Source organism: Gossypium hirsutum, chromosome A07, assembly GCF_007990345.1.
Source record: "Gossypium hirsutum isolate 1008001.06 chromosome A07, Gossypium_hirsutum_v2.1, whole genome shotgun sequence".
In the NCBI taxonomy this organism is placed as follows: Eukaryota; Viridiplantae; Streptophyta; class Magnoliopsida; order Malvales; family Malvaceae; genus Gossypium; species Gossypium hirsutum.
The window spans coordinates 94,281,078-94,300,343 of record NC_053430.1 but is presented as its reverse complement, the minus strand read 5'-3'; the positions used below and the strand labels follow the sequence as shown (position 1 = coordinate 94,300,343).

The 19,266-nt window shown below is 29.9% G+C and overlaps 3 protein-coding genes across 7 annotated transcripts; 2 read left to right on the top strand and 1 right to left on the bottom strand.

Annotated features, from left to right (window-relative positions):
- Window positions 1-2,818: 2,818 nt before the first annotated feature.
- Window positions 2,819-5,930, bottom strand: LOC107956346 (homeobox-leucine zipper protein MERISTEM L1). Of its 3 annotated transcripts, XM_041116745.1 has the most exons (11): window positions 5,829-5,930; window positions 5,520-5,571; window positions 5,299-5,395; window positions 4,913-5,214; window positions 4,706-4,822; window positions 4,420-4,620; window positions 4,168-4,339; window positions 3,842-4,080; window positions 3,644-3,766; window positions 3,213-3,543; window positions 2,819-3,130 (listed from the first exon to the last, which is right to left on the bottom strand). In XM_041116745.1, the coding sequence occupies exons 2-11, from the start codon at window positions 5,532-5,534 to the stop codon at window positions 3,063-3,065; spliced, it is 1,665 nt and encodes a 554-aa protein (XP_040972679.1). In that variant the 5' UTR covers window positions 5,535-5,571; window positions 5,829-5,930; the 3' UTR covers window positions 2,819-3,062. The 3 variants fall into 3 exon arrangements, with proteins under 3 accessions (XP_040972679.1, XP_016747532.2, XP_040972678.1); XM_016892043.2 differs by having other exon boundaries at window positions 4,913-5,395; XM_041116744.1 differs by having other exon boundaries at window positions 3,644-3,763; window positions 4,913-5,395; window positions 5,829-5,929.
- Window positions 5,931-10,605: 4,675 nt separating this feature from the next.
- LOC107955411 (chloride conductance regulatory protein ICln) lies at window positions 10,606-13,054 on the top strand. 2 transcript variants are annotated; one of them, XM_016891196.2, is made up of 7 exons: window positions 10,606-10,913; window positions 11,011-11,134; window positions 11,801-11,921; window positions 12,019-12,078; window positions 12,182-12,244; window positions 12,351-12,442; window positions 12,684-13,054. In XM_016891196.2, the coding sequence occupies exons 1-7, from the start codon at window positions 10,747-10,749 to the stop codon at window positions 12,768-12,770; spliced, it is 714 nt and encodes a 237-aa protein (XP_016746685.1). In that variant the 5' UTR covers window positions 10,606-10,746; the 3' UTR covers window positions 12,771-13,054. The 2 variants fall into 2 exon arrangements, with proteins under 2 accessions (XP_016746685.1, XP_040972677.1); XM_041116743.1 differs by having other exon boundaries at window positions 10,647-10,913; window positions 12,348-12,442.
- Window positions 13,055-17,325: 4,271 nt separating this feature from the next.
- On the top strand, window positions 17,326-19,049 carry LOC107955412 (uncharacterized). Of its 2 annotated transcripts, XM_016891197.2 has the most exons (4): window positions 17,326-17,447; window positions 17,530-18,444; window positions 18,525-18,697; window positions 18,783-19,049. In XM_016891197.2, exons 2-4 carry the CDS (start codon window positions 17,599-17,601, stop codon window positions 18,907-18,909), a joined length of 1,146 nt encoding a protein of 381 aa, XP_016746686.1. In that variant the 5' UTR covers window positions 17,326-17,447; window positions 17,530-17,598; the 3' UTR covers window positions 18,910-19,049. The 2 variants fall into 2 exon arrangements, with proteins under 2 accessions (XP_016746686.1, XP_040972676.1); XM_041116742.1 differs by having other exon boundaries at window positions 17,434-18,444.
- The last annotated feature ends 217 nt before the right edge of the window (window positions 19,050-19,266 follow it).

Genomic DNA, 19,266 nt, shown 5'->3' with positions numbered 1-19,266 from the left:
TGTGTACTTAGTTGATTTGTAAGTATACCTGTTCAATTATTGATCCGAAGTTTTGTTTGAAAAGCGGGAGGGTTTGGGGTAAAAATATAAGCTTAAAAAATGAGTTTGAACAAAAAAATAAGGTCTGTTTTAAAAAATGAGACAGATCTTAGATAAAGTTTTTTTTAGCTTGGGTCTGGCCCGACCCAACCCGAATTTGAAAAAAAATTGTTTTCTTGTTGGTTTTCTTGTTGGTTTTCCACTGTTTTGTAGTTGTTTTAATTTTCTTGTTATTTTTTCATTGGTTTGCTGTCATTTCACAATTATGTTATTACTATTTTGTTATTATTATGTGAATATTATATAACTTTTATTTTATTATTAGTTTTGTTACTATTTTAAAAGCATTTGCTTCTTAAGTTGCACATATTTTAGTGTTGTTTAAGTATAAATATTTTTTTAAAATTTATTTTTAATTTGTTGGGAAACATTTATTTTAATATTTTTAATGTATTATATATATTTTAAAATTTATATAAAAATAATATAAAAAATTAATACGGCGGATTGAACTGGACCCGAGTTTTAACATTTTTTCCTAAACCGAATTTAGACAAAATTTTAATCCCATTTTTCTAATCAGAGTTGACTTATCAAATGAGACTAAAATTTTATCATAGGTTTAATATTTATTAAATATCAAAATTATCTCTTTTGAAATGGAAATATTAATCGGATCAAATAAATATTATATAGTTAGTTGAACCTTTAAAAAAAGATATCACACTACACAATTTAAAAAGGTTAACATATGTTTTAAAAAAAAAAGTAACATGAAATAATTTATATAATTTATATAATTTATATAATTTTTAAAATTTTAAATCATTCATATAAAATATTTTTATCTTTAATTAAAAAGTTAAAATACTTCCATTTCAAGGATTAAAAAAGTATTGTATATTCCAATAATCAGTTATCATAGTTTTCAATAAAAAAATTAACATATAATAATAATTTAATTTAAAATTATTATATATAAGACAATACATAGAAATATAATAATAAATTAAATTAAAATTATTATATATAAGATTCACTCGTACATTTTTATTGATGAATTAAAATAATTAATTATAAATAATAAAATGCAGAGATTTCTTAGTCATGTAAATATACAATAATGATGCAAGTTCAACTTTAAACGCCTCCACAATTTCCCTCTATTACCAAATCCTACCATACACTTTACATTTACTTTGAAACTCCATCTTTAGAAGGAAACTTTAATTACTTGCCTAGTTATTTATCTTTCCATACAACAACCTCAGATGTTGGTTAGTGGGAAATTCTCATTAATGGTCCCTCTTAAATATTAATCATTTAATTTAAGTTTTTAATTATTTAAATAAATGGAAATTTTTATTTTTGACCCTTCTTAAAAATTAATTATATGTTTTATGAACTAAAATACCAAAGTGCTTACGCAATTGTCCACAACAAACATAACTTGGAACTTGAGAAGCTCTATCTATCCTACTAATGAAAGCATCAATGGTTCCTGCAAACAAGAGTCATAGTTTCAGCCAGATATTGAGTGACAACCCCAGTCTCACAAGAGAACTTGCATCATAAATCAGAATGGGAGAATAGGATTATTGAGTGCACAATAAACATGCATCATAAATTTCACTGGACAGCTAAAGATTCTGAAACCCATTGAACCAAATGAAAAGAAACAATGATCACTTCATTGATAAGGACATGAAGTAACACAGATAAATGCAGAAATATAGGACTGCCAGAGTCATCAGCTAAGAGAGTGGCATCTCCAGTTAAAGGGAAATAACTAACCAGTGCCTTTGAGCACACATACATAAGCAAATTCTTTAATAATAAAAAGAGAGGTGTATGTACCTGCAGGATGGAAAATTGGAAGGAAAATGGATTTAAAGATTGCTAGGTAGTACAGAAAATAGGAGGTAACTTTTCTTTCTTATCATGCAAATTACCATCCGTCCAAAAGTGGACGGGAAAAAAAGTGAAAAATTAATAGCAATTTCATGAGAGCCAAAAGGTCCACACCACCTAGTTGGTTGACAGCCTAAACAAAGGCTTCATGAAGCGTCCACCGCATTCGTGGCTTTTCTGGGGCATTATTTGCTGATGAAGAGTATACAATACTGCGACTAGCTACAGATGGAGATTGGAAGGTGCTGAGTGTACTTGGGGTTTCTGTTCAGAAATAGTTGTGCATGGTTTTGCCACATGACATGCCATGTCAAGCAACATGAAGGGAATATGAAACAATACCAATAAGTTTTAAGTTAATCTGGTTCCATATCCATAACGTTTTCAACAAGAAGCTCATTCCAATTGGTGGCCAATGCACAAGTCCTTTTATGTCATGACTACCACTAGAACTAGTGCTTGCTACGTGACTGCTCCAGATAGGGTTGCTTATAGGAAAATCAAGGAAACCCGAACATATTCACCAAGAACCACTATTTTCATTGTTGAAGTGACTTGATATTGTGGATTGAGGCAGCGTTTGAGGCAGCGTTTGATTAGATGATTGTGGTAAAGGGCAAAGCTGCAGCATTAGTTGGTGACTGAGAAATAAAAGGAGCATTTCTAGAATGCTTTTCATGAGGCGATGCAGATGAGTAATGAAGATCAGTCGAAAATACTGAGGATGATGAGAATATGTCACCAACTACCCACACTTGCGTGGACAAGAGGCCTTGTCATCAGTTCCAAAGGAGGTGGTCATGCCTCCATAATTGTCCCTAAATTAAAAATAAGGGAGTCAATTAATATTAGCTTAATGAAAGCCTGCTTGAAAAGCTAAGGTCATAACTTTTTGGCATTAAAAAGAAACGTATCTTTATCAACATTCACAGGAAAGTTTTGCTTGTAATTTCTCTTTCTATTTATCATCCACATTCAGGCTCTCAACACCAACATGAAAAGTATCTATAGCTATATCTATATCTATAACAGAAGTGTAGAAAAACAATTAAAATTGGTTTCTGCAAGAAAAGTATCTCTTGTTTTTTTTTCCATCTATGCTTCCTCCAGGTTCAGATGCAGCTAGCCTTGCCTTGTGTCAAATGTATGATCTCAATTCCATTCGTTTTTTCCCCCACAACTGCAAAACCAAAAAAAACTGTGAGAAGAGATCTCCAATTAAGTAATTTCTGTAACAATATTCTCATATTTTCAACACTTACCCTTTTCATTCAACTCTCTGATGATACTGTTCAAATCACTTAGAAAATCTTTTCTAACAAACTCAACATCAACAGGATTTCCTAAAGGATCATAATATAGCTGCACGAGAAAGGTTACAAGAGAAGCATCGCAATGGAGGCCCCCAGGACCATCAGGCATTATAGCAAACCCAGAAGGAGTTATGTTAGCCATTCTAGATTTACTGTCCTCATAAATGCTTTTATTCCCACAAACAATGTGAGCATTCACCGTATCTTCCGTCAATGTTTTGGATAGGATAAAGGAGCAATATTCATCCATTGAAGCTTCTTGTAAGCCGTATACAATTCCCTGCCGCATACAAACAGAAAACAGAAACAAAAGTATATATGTAAGCAAAGACTTAAACAAAAAGGAAAATTTGGGTTTTAATTTGTGAGCAGACTTGGACCTCTTTTGTAACCCTTTTATGCAGAGAGATGATATTGCTTTTATCATCAGTGCCAAATGTGAACAATAGCTCAGGCTCCTCATCGACCTCATTTGTCTCACTATCTCCAAACACACGAAACTGCTATACATATAATATATTTCATCAGTAAAAAATAATTGAATAACTGAGTTATATATGTATATAGATATTTCATACCTCCAACTGGAGATCCTTTTTCATTAAAAATTGAAAAACTGAGAGGGGTTTAGCTTGAACCCGGAAACTGTTTACGCCGACAAAAGATATATATTCATTAAGTTTTTTGTTATGCAGAATCCTTATTGGATCTTCACCACTAGTTATTACAGTAAGTGCAGTTTCATCAGGATGCTGAGAAACACATTCCATGAAGAAACGCTTCATGGCTTGGGTTAAAGCCAAAAGAAAAGAACCAGCTGCACCACAACATTAAACAAATGATGGAATTAAACAGTTTAATGTCCAAGAAAAAAAACTGAAAAGAGAACAAGTCTTTTTATTACCCCCGGGATGCACATCGATTTTGAGATCGGAAAATGAGCTCTTGTCACGCTTTAGATTCCATAACAGTGTGGTTACCCAACGGTGTGCACCATATGCCAAGTTTGAACCGATTATTGTGGAGTACAAGTTTTCTCTGGTTTCATCCACTTCCACATTCTCAATCCATATAATCTGTTTAAGGTAAAAAGCATTTCCATTACAATGATTGAAGCAACAGTAAGGTTAAAAAGCAAGTCACAAAAGAGTAAAACCTCACAATCTTCAGGTCCATGTTCCCTGATTATGACCCCTGATGGTCTTCTTTCACTATTACGCTTTGCAAAAGGATCGGAATAACGGCTCGAGACATCAACAATTATGTAAATTCCATCCATTATCTCTTTCCCATATCGCAAAAACTCGAAATATCTTGTTGGTACCAATGTTGTTGGCAGTTGAAGCTCTGCATACATCTATGGAACAAACATATATTTGGTTGATGGACTAACAAGTGACACTAACTAAATGGCAAGTAAACGCCATGTAAGATCAGTTTACCTGTACTGCAGCCTTGATGGATACATCCGCATAGCTTAAATACTGAAGACTACCCACTACATTAGACCCCTCAACATATTTGACAAGGGGAAACAGTAACTTAGACCACAGATTGCTCTGTGAAACATATATAGAACAATAACATAAGAAGGGGCTAGCTACTAGAACAAACGAAAAAGGAGTCTAATAAACATCCAAAATACTCACCGAAAGCGTCATCATTTCGGCAATCTCGGATGCCAAGACATCCGGAATGACTGCGGTTGCGACAGAGACTTCCATCTTCCGTCCAGGCAAAGGAGGGGTTCGGAATTCGTTTACGAGATCATCCAGATTACCTAATCTGGGCTTCGCTCGTACCCAAGTTCCCGCTTCCTTTGCCAAACTCATGACCTCCAGGTAAGCTGCCTTACAATAATTGTTTGCCAATTGCAATCTTTGGTAATTACTGAGTTGTCGTTTATATGTTTTGAACGCAACCGAAAGGTCTCTACGGGGAATTGTTTGATCTGCAGAAAGCATTTGTTGTCCCCCAAACGTTTTCAACTCAGCTGAAGAAGTTCCCTTGTATTTGCATTCAGTAATGCCTTTACCTTTGTCTTTGCCTTTCTTCTCTGCAAAACCTTCATCTACAAAGTCTCTATCATCATCATCATCTGCATATAAGCGAATACACGAAGGTCCAGGAAACTGCACCACGACTCCAAAGAAGACAAGTATGTTAAAAGTCCCATAAATTATCACAATTAAATGCTAAAGTTCTCCTTTTTATGGGTTTACTAAAAATGAAAACTGGGGGAAATTTATACTATACCGGTTTAACGTTCATTGTTAGATCTTCGACACCTTGGTTTCCAAGCCACGACCTAATGTATCAAAATTGAAAATTTATGTAATACATACAAAACATTATCAAGAAATGAAAACGAAAACGAAAATTAAAAAAAAATGAAGATGGATTAACAAAGAGCAGGTTTAAAGAAAATCTTTCAAAGATTATCAGCAATTTAAAAAAGCAAAAAAAAAAAAAGACTTAAATTTGTTTGTTCTCTGATATTGATGATTCAAAATCTAATACCTTGGGAAATACTAAAATAATTTTAGAAAAAAGCAGAGAAAATACCTTGCAAAAGAAGAACAAACTCTAATCTTTCTTCAGTGAAAAGAAAGAGAGAGGGAGAGGGTTTATATAGAGAGAGAGACAAAGAATCGTTTCTGTTTTCAGTTACATTCCCGCTTAAACTTTAAAAGTTCCGAAGGGTTTAAGGCAGTTATATAAATGGACACGTGTATTTCTCCAATTTGCCTATCATACATTATTAATTAATTAATAAATAATTTTTATGACCACACAAAACAGTATTTTGTTTGGATATTCTGTCCCCTCTTTTCATGTAATTATTCAATTTGATGCTATTTTCATTTTCAGTTCAAAGATTGGCAGATCCCTTCGAAAAATTATTAATTTAATTTGAATTTGTGTATCGACCTGATAATTAATGTGTTCAGCGTTTCAGGTATGGTCTGGTTTCGAGTTATACTAATTGTGTTGCTCTTAAGGTTTTGCCATTCTATATTAATTCATCCAAAAAATTAATAATTTAATTTACTATTAATTAAAAAATTATTCGAATTTCAATTTCTTGATAATTATTCACAGCCATTAATACATCAAATATTAATTATTTAAAATCTTAAATTATTAATGAGATATTTGTTATAAATAATATAGATTATTGTGATTATTTCTAATGGGAGATAAGTCCTCCTATTTTTATCTAAGATAAATAATTTATTTATCTTAGTATTTATCTATATATATTCATTTATTTTTTATCTTTAATTTTGTAAAATTTTATCATTATCTTTTACTCTTATCATATACTATAAATATAAATAAAATTCAATTGAATGAAAAATGAATAACAACAAAAATTACATCTTATTCTTTCGAATAATCTTATTTTTTATTATAGATTTTGATCATTTCTGTTTTTTTCTTTTACATAATATCTAAAACTATCCATAGTCGCTTGAATTCATATCCTTTTGCATTGACAACAATACCCATGTCAATAGAATTAAAACTCGACCGACAAAAAATCAATTTTTTGTTGCTTTCTTTACTTCTCATATTATCCTTTCAAAAACAATTAATTCTTCTATTAATTAATTTAAATAATAATAATAATGCAACTTATAATTTACCTAATCATATCCTAAATAAGTTTTATGTGAAACCATTTTTTTTATTTTTTAAATTTCATTAATCAACACAAAAAAATGTTGGTCAAATACACTAACTATTAAATTCTATAAAGAATAAAATCTGAAGATGTTCCCTTTCTCTGCATTCCATCATCCCAACAAAATTATTTAATCTTATCACACTTCATTAGGATATAATCATAATATTCTATTATTTCAAATTTATTAAGGTTGAATTTTGTTATTAGAAATTTTATTTTATGTAAATTATAGATTTAATATTTGTATTTAATTTTGATAAAAAAAGTTTAATTGGATGTGAATTCAATGTGTTTAATTGATTTTTTTAAAGGATTTTTTTGGACTTATAAGCCTAAAAAAATCCTTTAAGAGATTCACTTCTTGACACTTGAATAGTTTTTGTAAAGCCATTTAGTAATTACATTTGAATGTGATTATTTGTAATTACACTTAGTATTTCAATTTATAGCAAAATCACGATTTTAGGTGAAAACATATTATGTAAAAAAATAAAAAAAATTGAGCGTAATTGCTTGTAAATACATTTAGTATTTCAATTTATAACACAATCATGATTTTAGGTGAAAAGCATACTACGTAGCAAAATAAATAATAAAAGAAAGATATTTTGATTGAAATGGTAAAATTGAGCGTTTTGGAAACCATATTAGTATTAGGTTTCAAGGCAGATTAATTATTGATTTTTATAAATTTTATACGTGATATGACAATATTTAGTAGTTGACAAATTTTCCCAACTTTATCCCTAAACTTTGGTAATTTATATCTTCAAAATAATGTTTCTTAATTTATAAAATTAAAGAACTTTTGGTAATTTCTCAATTGATTGGGATTTGGTTAATGGATGATACTAAATCAATCAATTATTTAATATTTAGTCTAAGTATAGATATAAATAGAAAAGATACAATAGATAGAAGATAAGAAATAGTGGTAACATTTTAAAAATAATTAATAAAAATTAAATTGTCGCACACTCACGACGTAGATAAACAATTTTATGTAACAAATTTATAAAAAGAATGTTAGAATTAAGTGACTCGAATCCTTATTTAAATAAAATAAAAGTAAAATTCATATAAAACTACATTTCTTTTATTGTATTTTAATATAAGGTTTTTTTAAACCTTATTAAACTCTATCTATTTTATATTGATTAGAATAAGGTGTTTCAATCTTACTACACTCCTATTAAAATATGGCTTTACAAGCCTATAAATAGGCATAGTGTATTCCTCTTGTAATTATTCGAATTCGACATAGTGAATTTTCTTCTCCTCTGCCCGTGGTTTTTTCCCGAAAGGGTTTCCACGTAATATCTGTGTGTTCTTCATTTTATTTTATTTTCACAAAGAAGTTTATAGGAAAACTAAAACCTGGTTTTGGTTGAGATAATAAAGTTGAAAGAATAAATATTTTGAGATATTGAGTCCAAATACTATTGTGTTGTATTTTTCTAAAGGTTAAATTCTACTATTAGTCTCTTTACTTTATGAAAGTTATAGATTTAGTCATTATACTTTGATTTGATCAATTTTAGTCTACTTTTTGAATTGGTCAAGTTTAATCTATGTACTTTTCAAAATTTTAATATTAGTCCCGACTCAAACAATAACAGTTAAATCCATATAGTTAAATTCAATTACTATTTGTGTACTATGCGCACAGTTGTAGATTTAGTCCATATTCTCCAATTGGAGCACAGTTGTAGATTTAGTCCATATTCTCCAATTGGATCATTCTAAGTCCCCTTACTTTTCAAAATTTTAAATTTTAGTGTTGACACAAAACAATAGTCATTAATCCATTAGCGACATTTTTAGTCAGTAATATGTGAAAATAACAAACTAACATGGAATTACACATATGATAATATGTTTGTCACGCTAGATTTGGGAAATAACATAACTTAATGAATTTAACAATTATCATGTAGAGAGGATTGAAAATTTAAAAACTAAAAAGTAAGAATGCTTAGGCTAGCTTTATTGGTTTTTTTAGAATTAAGACAAAATTGATAGAAGGTATAAATATTGAGGGCTAAAACCAATAAAAAATCTAATTTCAAAAACTTTAGTGACTAAATTGAAAAAAAAATTATAGTTGGCCGAACAAAACAAAAACTCTTATATCATTGAGTGACCATTCAAATTCAAAACTTGTATCATTTGATCATGCCATGTGAATCATTAGAAACATGTGAAGTGTGTAGTTAGGGATTGAAGCATGCTACCAAAGATCTTTTTTCTAAAGAGATTTGATTTAGAACTATTATATATTAAAGGTTCAATACTGAAATAATTTCAAAGGTTTTCAATGATTTTGTCTATGTCAATAAACAATTTGAAATGTCTAGACTTTTTTAGAATATGTTCGAGTCATATAACAATGATTCGAAGCATTTTTTTATACTATTTCGGAAACCTAAAAACTCAATAATATGAAAATGTAAAGTACGAGATTCCCAATTTTTTTTTAAATAAGGGAACATTTAACCGCATAGCGACTAAAAGAAATATATTTAAATAGTTTTATGATTAAAATGAAATTTTTTATAAGGCTTAAGGGTGTAAAAAACTTTCAAACTTTTAAAAAAAAGCAATTAAGCCACACTCTTTTTTTTTTTTGCACTCAGTTGAGTACTTGAACTTTCAAAATACATCAAAAATGTCTTCAAACTTTTTTAAAAAAGAAGAAGAAGAAGAAGAAATTAAGCCTCTGTTTTTTTACTCAATTGGGTACTTGAACTGTCAAAATGTCATTTGATCATTAACTTTAGCAGTTGACCGTTAAAGTTAACCGCCCCTAACTTTCTCCAGTTAAAGCTATCACATGTCATAGTCTAAAAATTATTAAATTTTAATAAAAAATATAAAAAATATTTAAAATTTATTAAAAATTATAAATTTTTTATAAAAATCATAAAAAATTATAAAATATATAGAAATATAGAAAAAATATAAAATTTTATAAAGTCGTAAGAAAATTATAAAAAATATAAAAAATTATAAAATTCGTAAAAAAAAGTTATAAAAACTATTATACCAAAAGAAAAATTTTATAATTTTTCTATAACTTTTATTGATTTTTATTTTTTTATCATTTTTCGTCATATGTCATGCTGTGTTGCGGCACATGGTGGCTTTAACTGAAAAAAATGAGTCGTTAACTTTAACAGTCAACAGATAAAAGTTAATAGTTATAGGGTCTTTTTGATGCATTTTATAATTTTTTATGATTTTTATAAATTTTACAATTTTTTATTTTTTTACGATTTTTATAATTTTTTTAATTTATATATTTTTTATTAAAATTTAATAAATTTTTATAACTTTTATTTTTTATAATTATTTTTTCATATGTCACGCCGTGGTTGTAACATGGGGAAGCTTTATCTTAAAAAAATTAAGGAGAATTAATTTTAACGGTCAATTATTAAAGTTAACCTTTAAAGTGCATTTTGACAGTTTAAATACCTAATTAAATCTAAGAAAAAAGTTTAAACTTTTTATATATTTTGACAATTCAAGTAATCAACTTAGTATAAAAAAAACAGAGATTAATTATTATTTTTTTGAAAAATTTAAGAAATTTTTAGAGGCCTTTAGGTCGCTAAAATAAGTAAATGTTTAGGGAATAATTATTGGAAGAAGAAAAAGTTATAAAAATCGTTTTAATATAACGACCGATAAAGCTACACTGATAATCTTAAGTCTTAAAACGATTCAATTCCACCCCACCAAAGCGAAAACCCTAGAAAAACCCACAGCAAGCTCAGGTCATCAGAGATAATGGCGGTAGGGCTCAGGCACTTCACGGCAAGAGCTGGAAACGGCGTCGGAGAGCCGATTCTCGATACAGATAACGGTGAGGAGCTTGTTCACGTCCAACCTTCCGTTTCCGTTGCAGTCGGTAACCGTGCCTCGGAATCCCTGGGCACTCTCTACATAACCACCAGGTACCTTCTTACTCTAATTATTGCATGTAATCATCATCATTTCAATGGCATTTAAACTGACCATTCATCATTTTTTTTTTGGTTTGGGCGGTTCCAGGCAAGTGATTTGGCTGAGTGAATTGGACAGAGAAAAGGGCTACGCCGTTGATTTCCTGTCTCTGTCGCTGCACGCCGTTTCAAGGGACCCCGAGGCTTACCCTTCTCCCTGTATTTACACTCAGGTTTTCTTATGCTTTTCCTTTTTCGAATTTCTTTTTTTTTTTGGTCTTTGATTTTCTGATGATGTTTGTTATTAATCATGCTCATGGATAAAACAACATGATCTTGTTTCTATGTGACTGGTTGATAGCTTGGTACTAGTTTAAATTTGGTTGATTAGTGCAAAGAAAGGAAAATAGAACTTATTATGGATTGTTGATACGTACAATTAGGCTGATGAACCAAGCAATGCAGTGGCTCCAAATCTTAAATCTTTGTAGTTATCTTAGTTTTAAACTGACATGATGTTTAGAGGTATTGAGTTCAATGTGGAATTTAGCTGCCAGCCTAATTTTGTAACAAATATCTAATTATCTCATTTAGCTTTTTAAAATTTTTGGTTGGAAACAAAGTTAAACAATACAGAAAACTCTAAACTTTATTTAGGAATACCAACTTTTATCATAAATAAAGTTTCAATTTTATACTTTAGAATGCATTGTCATTACTTCTGTGTATTTTCAATGGGGGATATTCAGTGTAGCTTGTAGTAAAGAAGCCCTCTCTTTCTCTTTCTTTTTCCTCCATTATAAAAGCTTTTATGCCCTGAACTTTTTTTTTTTGTCTGATATTAGCATGCTTCTTTTGTCCCTTTATATGTTGTCTGATTAAGGTCTTTTTATCTGAAGATTGAAACTGAAGCTGATGAAGTTGAAGATGAGTCTGAGGACTCGGATTCTGAATGTAGCGAGGTTTTAGATTTGTCCAAGATCAGAGAGATGAGGTTTATTCCTTCAGATGCTAACCAATGTGTGTATGATTCAGTATTTCCTGCTACTAGTTCTTAGATTGTTGTTTCTGTCTGTAGTGATAATTAATACTGACTTATGTATATGTTCTGTAAAAGTGGATACTCTTTTTCAAGTATTCTGTGAGTGCGCTGAACTAAATCCGGAGCCTATTGAAGGTGAGTTCCAGTTATAAATCAGGAAATGTACTTTCTGTTGTATGGACATTTTTTTCTCTGTGACTGAATGGCGATTTACTGTTTTTGTTTATACCTTATTTAGAAGGAGAAGAAGAGGGACATAATTGGATTTTTAGTGCTGATCAGTTGGAAGATGAAGCTGGAGGTATGGAATAGACAACACGAATACCTTCTTGATTGCCTCTCTCAATGGTTTCCTTATATGCTTGCATGCTCTTTACATTTCTAATCACATATTGTATCTCCAGCAGGTGATGATGTGGAATGGCATTTCTCCCAGAATCCAACAAACACAATTGGTCATTCAAATGGTCACCATGACCTAGCTAGCAGTGTTCTTGAGGTATGCTAGTTACTGTTCATTCTTCATGGTGCTGGAACATTTGTGAAATTCATTCCTATTTGGCTGTAAATTAAGTTTGCCAACACTATCAAATCCTAATGCTTCAAACTTGATCAAATAAAACTTTTGGAACTGCAAATTTTGTTTAATGTATATATCTGTTTTTTTTGTTATATACATTTTCTACTTCCGTTTTTGCTTTGCTTCTTGGGATTGTCTCATTTCTGCAACAAACTTGCAGCTTCAAATCAATGATCAACGATTTGAGGATGCCGAAGAGATGGAACAAGATGCGGATACTGGTCATCATCATCAATCACAGCAGTAAGTTCCCATATCATTTTTGCCTGTTAATCCGTAAGGCAAAGAGTGAACTGAATGCATGTGTTAATTTTTAACTGATTTTGCACCCATAGCCTAAGTTTTGTTGTATGTTATGAATGTTATCTTTTCTAAGAAACTAGTCATTTGATTTGAATGTGCTGCTTTAGGCATTAATATGCTATCCTATTTTCCCATGAAAATGAACTTACCGTATGGGAAACAAGTGAATTTCTGTTGAGCCTTAAACTGGTGAATGTTAATGTGATTGTGGAATCTTAAACTGGTCAACGTTCTGAGCAGGAAAAAAAAGTGAATTTCCTTGATGTTATCATCCATGACATTTTTTATCAACTTGTCAATTAAATTTCAGCATGTTTCCAGAAAAAGAATTTTTGAATTGACCTCTAATTGGGATGTAATTGTTAATGATTTGATATATTTGTTGTAATTGCTCGGTTTTTTACGGAAAGAAAATTCTGTTGGGCCATAGTCATCAATCATCATCGATGACTTAACTCTTTCTCAGCTTACAGGACTAAATATTTGGGATCCTGAATGGATCGGTGTACTAGTCCACACTATTGGATTGGGTTTTCAGTGAATTGCATGGAACCGTCATTGAACCGGGAATTCGAACCGGCTAAACTTATCAAAAAATTGGTAGAACCAAATTCATTGAAATTTTGGGTAATTGATAAAATTATTTTTAATCCAATTGTCAGACAAAAAGTTAATTGAAATTTATCATAAAATCCAAATTAAAATTAATATTAATTTTTAATTATTATATTTATTTATGGATAATTATTCCGTACATTGAAAAGTTTAAAATTTTTATTAATATTTATTAGATAATATTTTTAGAGACATAGGTGTACTTATTCAAAATCAAATATTTGAATATTAATATAATCTTTTACATTACATTTAATTAATTTTATTAAAATGGGATTAAAAAATTAATTAATGATATCAACTAAAATGGAATTTATATATTTTCAAAAGTTTACTATATATATATAAAAGTATGAATTCAGAAATTAAATCGGTGAAAATAATTTTTATTATTAATTATATTATTAAAACAATAATTTATTAGTACTATCATGTGATAATAATAAAAGTAATATTAATTGAATATTATTTAATGTGATTGTTTATTAATTTGATCATATCTCTAAAAAGTTATACTTAAAAAATAATATGATATATTATATCTATAAAATCATTTAATATAATTGGATAAATTAAAAGTAATAAAAATTTAATTTTTAATTAAATAAATATAATTTTATTTTAAATATGATAATAATTATAATGTAGAAATAATTTTTGTAGTTAATAAAAATTAAGTGTATGAGATTAACATTATATATACATAAAAGATAATATTAATGTATTCGTAATCTAATTTATAATATACAATTTTATTTGTTTATTTTTAATTTATATGTCAAAATTTAAAAGAAATAAATATATTTTATAATTAAATGGCATAACGACTTATTTGGATTTTTAATTTTACAAAAATGTCATTTTAATCTATTTAAATTTTTACTTCTTTTAGCCTTGGAACTTGTATTATTTGTCAAGTCACCCCAAAATAGATGAAAAAATTAACGTTTTTAAATTTTTAAAATATTAATTATATAAAAAGATAAAAAATGTAAAATTAATTTAATTTTAAATGTAAGTGAATACCTAAAAGAAAAAAGTATTTATTAAATCGTGCTTCAATCTTTTCCTTTTTATATTTGGGAATGGTTTCTATTGCCTACATTTTTTATAAAAAAAATAAAGGTATCATGATTTATTTGGCCTTTCAACTTAAAAGAAACGTTATTTTAGTTTTCATTTAATTTTTCGTTTTTTTAATTTATAAATTTGTATAATTTATCAAATCACCTAAAAACGGACGAAAAAATTAACATTTTGTTAATCTTTTTTGTTGTGGCATACATAAAAAAATAAAAATTAGTTAAATTATTTAAAAATAAAAAAATGTAAAATTTTATTATTTTTTAATTTGTAAAATAAATTAATTGCTGACATGTGGACTGTTACGTTAATAAAATTAATAAATATTAATTTTTTAATTTATTTTAAGATGATTTGATAAATAATATAAATTTAAAGAGATGAAAAATTAAATATAAAGCTAAATGATTTTTTTTAAGTGTGAAGGTTTAAGAAGTAATTAAAAAAAAATGATGATAAGTAAATAATGATGGCGGACAGATGTATTGATAAAGTAAATGGTGAGAGCAAATTGACATTCAAGGTGACCACAATTCAATGATGAAAGATTCCAAAAATGGAAAGGTCCAAATTCACAACATGGTCCAAAATTGCTTACATTATTGTAAGGTTGCAGAGATGATTAGGTGTCCCACAGCAGGAATGTTCCAATCAGGAACTGTTTTCTTCCACGTGTACGGTAATGAATCCGTGTAAAGACCTTCAAAACTCCACGTGTCTAACGTTGTTAAAACGTGTTCATTACATGGACACCTGGGTTTTGGTCTCTATTGGGATTCTAATACCGACCAGCTGTGAATTTTCAATGCCGATGGAATTAGCTGTGCTATATGCCTACGTCGTTTCCATTTTGTTTTTTTAGTTTTATTTTGGGATCATATAATTTTTGACCCTCAAATTTTTTTAAATTCATTTTAACTTTTAAATTTGAAAATTGTTATTCATTTAGTTTAGCCCTTAAATTTGAAAATCGTTATTCATTTAGTTTAGCCTGAAAAAAATAGAGATAATATAATTTTTGACTCATAAACTTGAAAAATAGGTCCACATTGGTCCGTAAACATGATAACTAAGTTCACTTCTGTACTTGTACTTTTTTTATTCACTTTGACACTTGAACTTAACAATTAGGTTCATTTTGATCCTGAACTTGAAAAATCTAAAAGTTTAATTACACGACACTTTGAGTTTGAAAAAAAAAATGTTAGCCGATAATGTGGTATAATTTTAGAGTGTCATGTTCAATATTTTAATAAACTGAACCGATAGTTGAACAAGTTAAACCACCAGTTTTAGATTCAACTAATTCGACTGTCAGACTAGCAATAATTAAATAGATAATTAAAAATTCATAAAAATCTAAAATAAGTTAAAAAATATAAAATCAGTTTTATTTTTTTTAAAGATTTTATGATTTTTTAATTATTGTTGGTTCGACGGTCGAATTGATTAAATTGGTTGAATCGTGAACTGGTAGTCTAACCTGTTAAATCATCGGTTTGGTTATTAAAATACTGAATACGACGCTTTGAGATTGTACCACATTAAATATAAAATCGATATTACATTTTTTTACATTTTATGAATTTTTAATTAATTAATTAATTATTGTTGATCTGACGGACGAATTGGTTGAATCAAGAACTAGTGGTCTAACTTGTTCGACCATCAGTTTGGTTATTAAAACATTGAATATGACACTCTGAGATTGTACCACATTATCATTTAATTTTTTTTTAATTTTCAAGTGATAATGTGATACAATTTTATATGTGTCACATCACCAAACTTTTAAAGTTTTTTAATTCAGGGATAAAGATGGATCTAATTGTCAAGTTAAAGTGCCAAAATGAATAAAAAATAGTATAGATACTAAAGTGAAGCTAGTTGTCAAGTTTAGGGGCCAATGTGGACTTACTTGTCAAGTTCAGGTGTTAAAAGTTATATTATCCCCATTTTTTTCCATGGTCATTAATCGGGGTTAAGGTCAAAGTGGATAAAAAGAAAAATTCAAAGTTCAATATGGACCTACTTACCAAAATTAGGGACTAAAAGTTATATTATCCCTTTATTTTAACAGCTTCAATGACTTCAAAAACAAAAAGAGAACAACTTGATGTTTTCAGTTTTTCTCCTTTACAAAGATCAAATTGAAAGCTAACCTCCACCACACAAATGATTTTGAACTTTCTGGGGAAATTTAATTTTAGCCTTCCTATAAAAAAATCTAATTATACTTTCGATTCCTATATTCTTTGCATATTTCAAATTTAATTTCCTTACAATACCATAAAGGGAATTCTATTCAATTACATTATGTGGCTTTTTTATGACTTTTTTTTATTCATCATGCGTTTTATAATTTATGTTTGAGATTCGTGATTACCTCTCTCTTAATAATAATATCATATGATCAATTTAAAGCTACGAAAAAGCCATGTAAATAAAACAGACAATATAGAATTTTACTCTGTTGTTTGGAATAGTGCGTAAGAACATTAAATTTTCAAATTCATAATTGAGAATTTGATAACGTAGACACAACATTTTTACTTGTTTATTTGATTTTTCACGTGTGTAATATTAACTATTTTAATTTTAAAATTTCTAAATAATCCAATTTAATAAATTCTTTTGAGGATGTTATCAATTTAGATTTTAATTATTAAATCAAAAGAGTAGAAGAATTAAATTTCTAAAATTAAAAGTGGAATGATCAAATTTCAAATGTTTGTAGCATAGAGGGAGTGAAAGCAGAATTAGACCCCTATCAGATTCTAATTAACCAAACGGGAAGCTGCATGTTCATTTCCTATTTTTGCTTCCTCTTTCTTATACGAGGAACCAATAATTTGTTAATAATTTTGCATTTATTTTCCTGAAATTATTTAGAGGCTGTTGTCTTTCTTCAAACTCAAAAAGGGTATGTCTCATTCATGCATTTTGGCTTGTTATTTAGACAAGTTATTTTAGTTTTTCACCCACCCTATTTAATTTGTTCACAGAATTTAACATCCCAAAGCAGCAAACAACCACCACAGAAGCACCATCACCAAAGAAAAAAGAAAGAGAGAATGCTTTTGAGAAGTTCTTCAACACCAGTTCTTGGATCTCTGGTATCTTCCATAGCTGCTGATAGTCCTAGCAACAACAATCATTACTATGAAACCAGCAGCCCCTTTAGGCATTACCCATCGAGCTCTTTTCATGGTCACACCCACCATAACAGGCTCTCGTTTCATTCTTCTCCAGGCTCCGTCCACCTATCTACTGTAGTTTCTTGTGGCTCTTCCCCGGTATCTCCTTCTGTTGATCAGTTTTCTGATTTTGAGCTTACAGGGTTTCGTCGGGCTCAATCTGAAGGGAACTTGGAAGGGCTCGCCCATGCTGCTTGCGATGGCAATGATGAATTCTACAAGCGGAACCAACCTAAGAAGTTTTCTGCAAGGCACAACAAGAAGTGCTTGATGTTGCAAACCATCCCTTCCTTTTCGTTTTATAAATCGGGCGCAAGGTGTGAGGAAGAAGATGATGAAGAAGAAGGGAGTGATTTCGAGGAAGAGGAAGAAGTGTTGAACGAAAATGAAGAAAGGGTAATGGCTGTCAGTGGTAGCCATGGATTCAACCCTATCAGCATGGAGAATATACTGTTGAAAGAGCAGGTTAAAGAATATGTTGGTGTGGGTCAAGAAATGTTTCTTCCGAGAGGGCTTGGGATTGGGACAACCACGGATGGCGGTATCAGTGGCGGCAGTGGTGGCGGTTGGGGTGGTGGCGGTGGCGGTGGTGAGTTTAATTCGGGAGGCAAAAACGGAGATGGTGGCGATAACCATGAAGTTGAGGAGTATTACAAGAGGATGGTGGAGGAAAATCCTGGGAACCCTTTGTTTTTGGGGAACTATGCTCAGTTTTTGTATCAGGTGAGTGTTTTCATTACTAGTTTACAGTCAATTAACCTTTTCATCTTCTTTCTTTTATAATCACTGAGCATTTTCAACAGTCAAAGAGAGACCTTCAAGGAGCAGAAGAATATTACAGTCGAGCCATTTTAGTAGACCCCAAAGACGGTGAAACACTGTCACAATATGCAAAGTTAGTGTGGGAGCTACATCGTGATGAAGAAAGAGCTTCAAGCTACTTCGAACGAGCAGTTCAAGTCTCTCCTCAAGATAGGTAATCATAATGCGCTTTTCCTGCATTCTTGTTTCTTAATTTGTATGCTTGAAAGCTTTCATTTATGGGGCCTTTTTTTTTACAGCCATGTGCATGCAGCTTATGCTAGTTTCCTATGGGAAACTGAGGAAGATGGAGATGAATGTGCAGCGCCTAGCAAAATTGAGACAATTCCCACACAATTTCATCAAGGAACCTTGGCAAGTGCTTAAGCAACTCGCTTCAATGAACAATAAGGGAACATTTCCAGTAAAATTGTACATCTACAAGAAATATTTTAGTGTCTTTTGTTAGTTATATTTATGTTCAACCTCTATATATGAATATAATTATAAAAGTACAATTCTTCAAATATTGTCTACTTTTTAAATCATGGATATTTAGATCGTCTTTTCTCATACCACGCAGCTGTAATGCAAGTGCATTATCTTAGTGATAGAGTGATTGGAGAATACTCATAGTAACATGCTCCAAATAAATCAACAACTTTCTAATCTAACAAGTTTGAGAAAGAATAACTAGTTGAGAGGAGCTGTGCATCTAAGCCCGAGATGAATGCACGGAAGATC

Excerpts from the sequence above, each read along its gene's own strand:
- LOC107956346 (XM_016892043.2), bottom strand. Across the intron at positions 4,621-4,705 it reads CCATCAAGGCTGCAGTACAG|ATGTATGCAGAGCTTCAACT; the intron begins GTAAACTGATCT and ends TTTGTTCCATAG. Across the intron at positions 3,131-3,212 it reads CAGAGAGTTGAATGAAAAGG|TTGTGGGGGAAAAAACGAAT; the intron begins GTAAGTGTTGAA and ends TTGGTTTTGCAG.
- LOC107955411 (XM_041116743.1), top strand. The coding sequence starts at position 10,747 with ATGGCGGTAGGGCTCAGGCACTTCACGGCAAGAGCTGGAAACGGCGTC. Across the intron at positions 10,914-11,010 it reads ACTCTCTACATAACCACCAG|GCAAGTGATTTGGCTGAGTG; the intron begins GTACCTTCTTAC and ends GGGCGGTTCCAG. Across the intron at positions 12,079-12,181 it reads AAATCCGGAGCCTATTGAAG|AAGGAGAAGAAGAGGGACAT; the intron begins GTGAGTTCCAGT and ends TACCTTATTTAG.
- LOC107955412 (XM_041116742.1), top strand. The coding sequence starts at position 17,461 with ATGCATTTTGGCTTGTTATTTAGACAAGTTATTTTAGTTTTTCACCCA. Across the intron at positions 18,445-18,524 it reads ATGCTCAGTTTTTGTATCAG|TCAAAGAGAGACCTTCAAGG; the intron begins GTGAGTGTTTTC and ends CATTTTCAACAG. Across the intron at positions 18,698-18,782 it reads CAAGTCTCTCCTCAAGATAG|CCATGTGCATGCAGCTTATG; the intron begins GTAATCATAATG and ends TTTTTTTTACAG.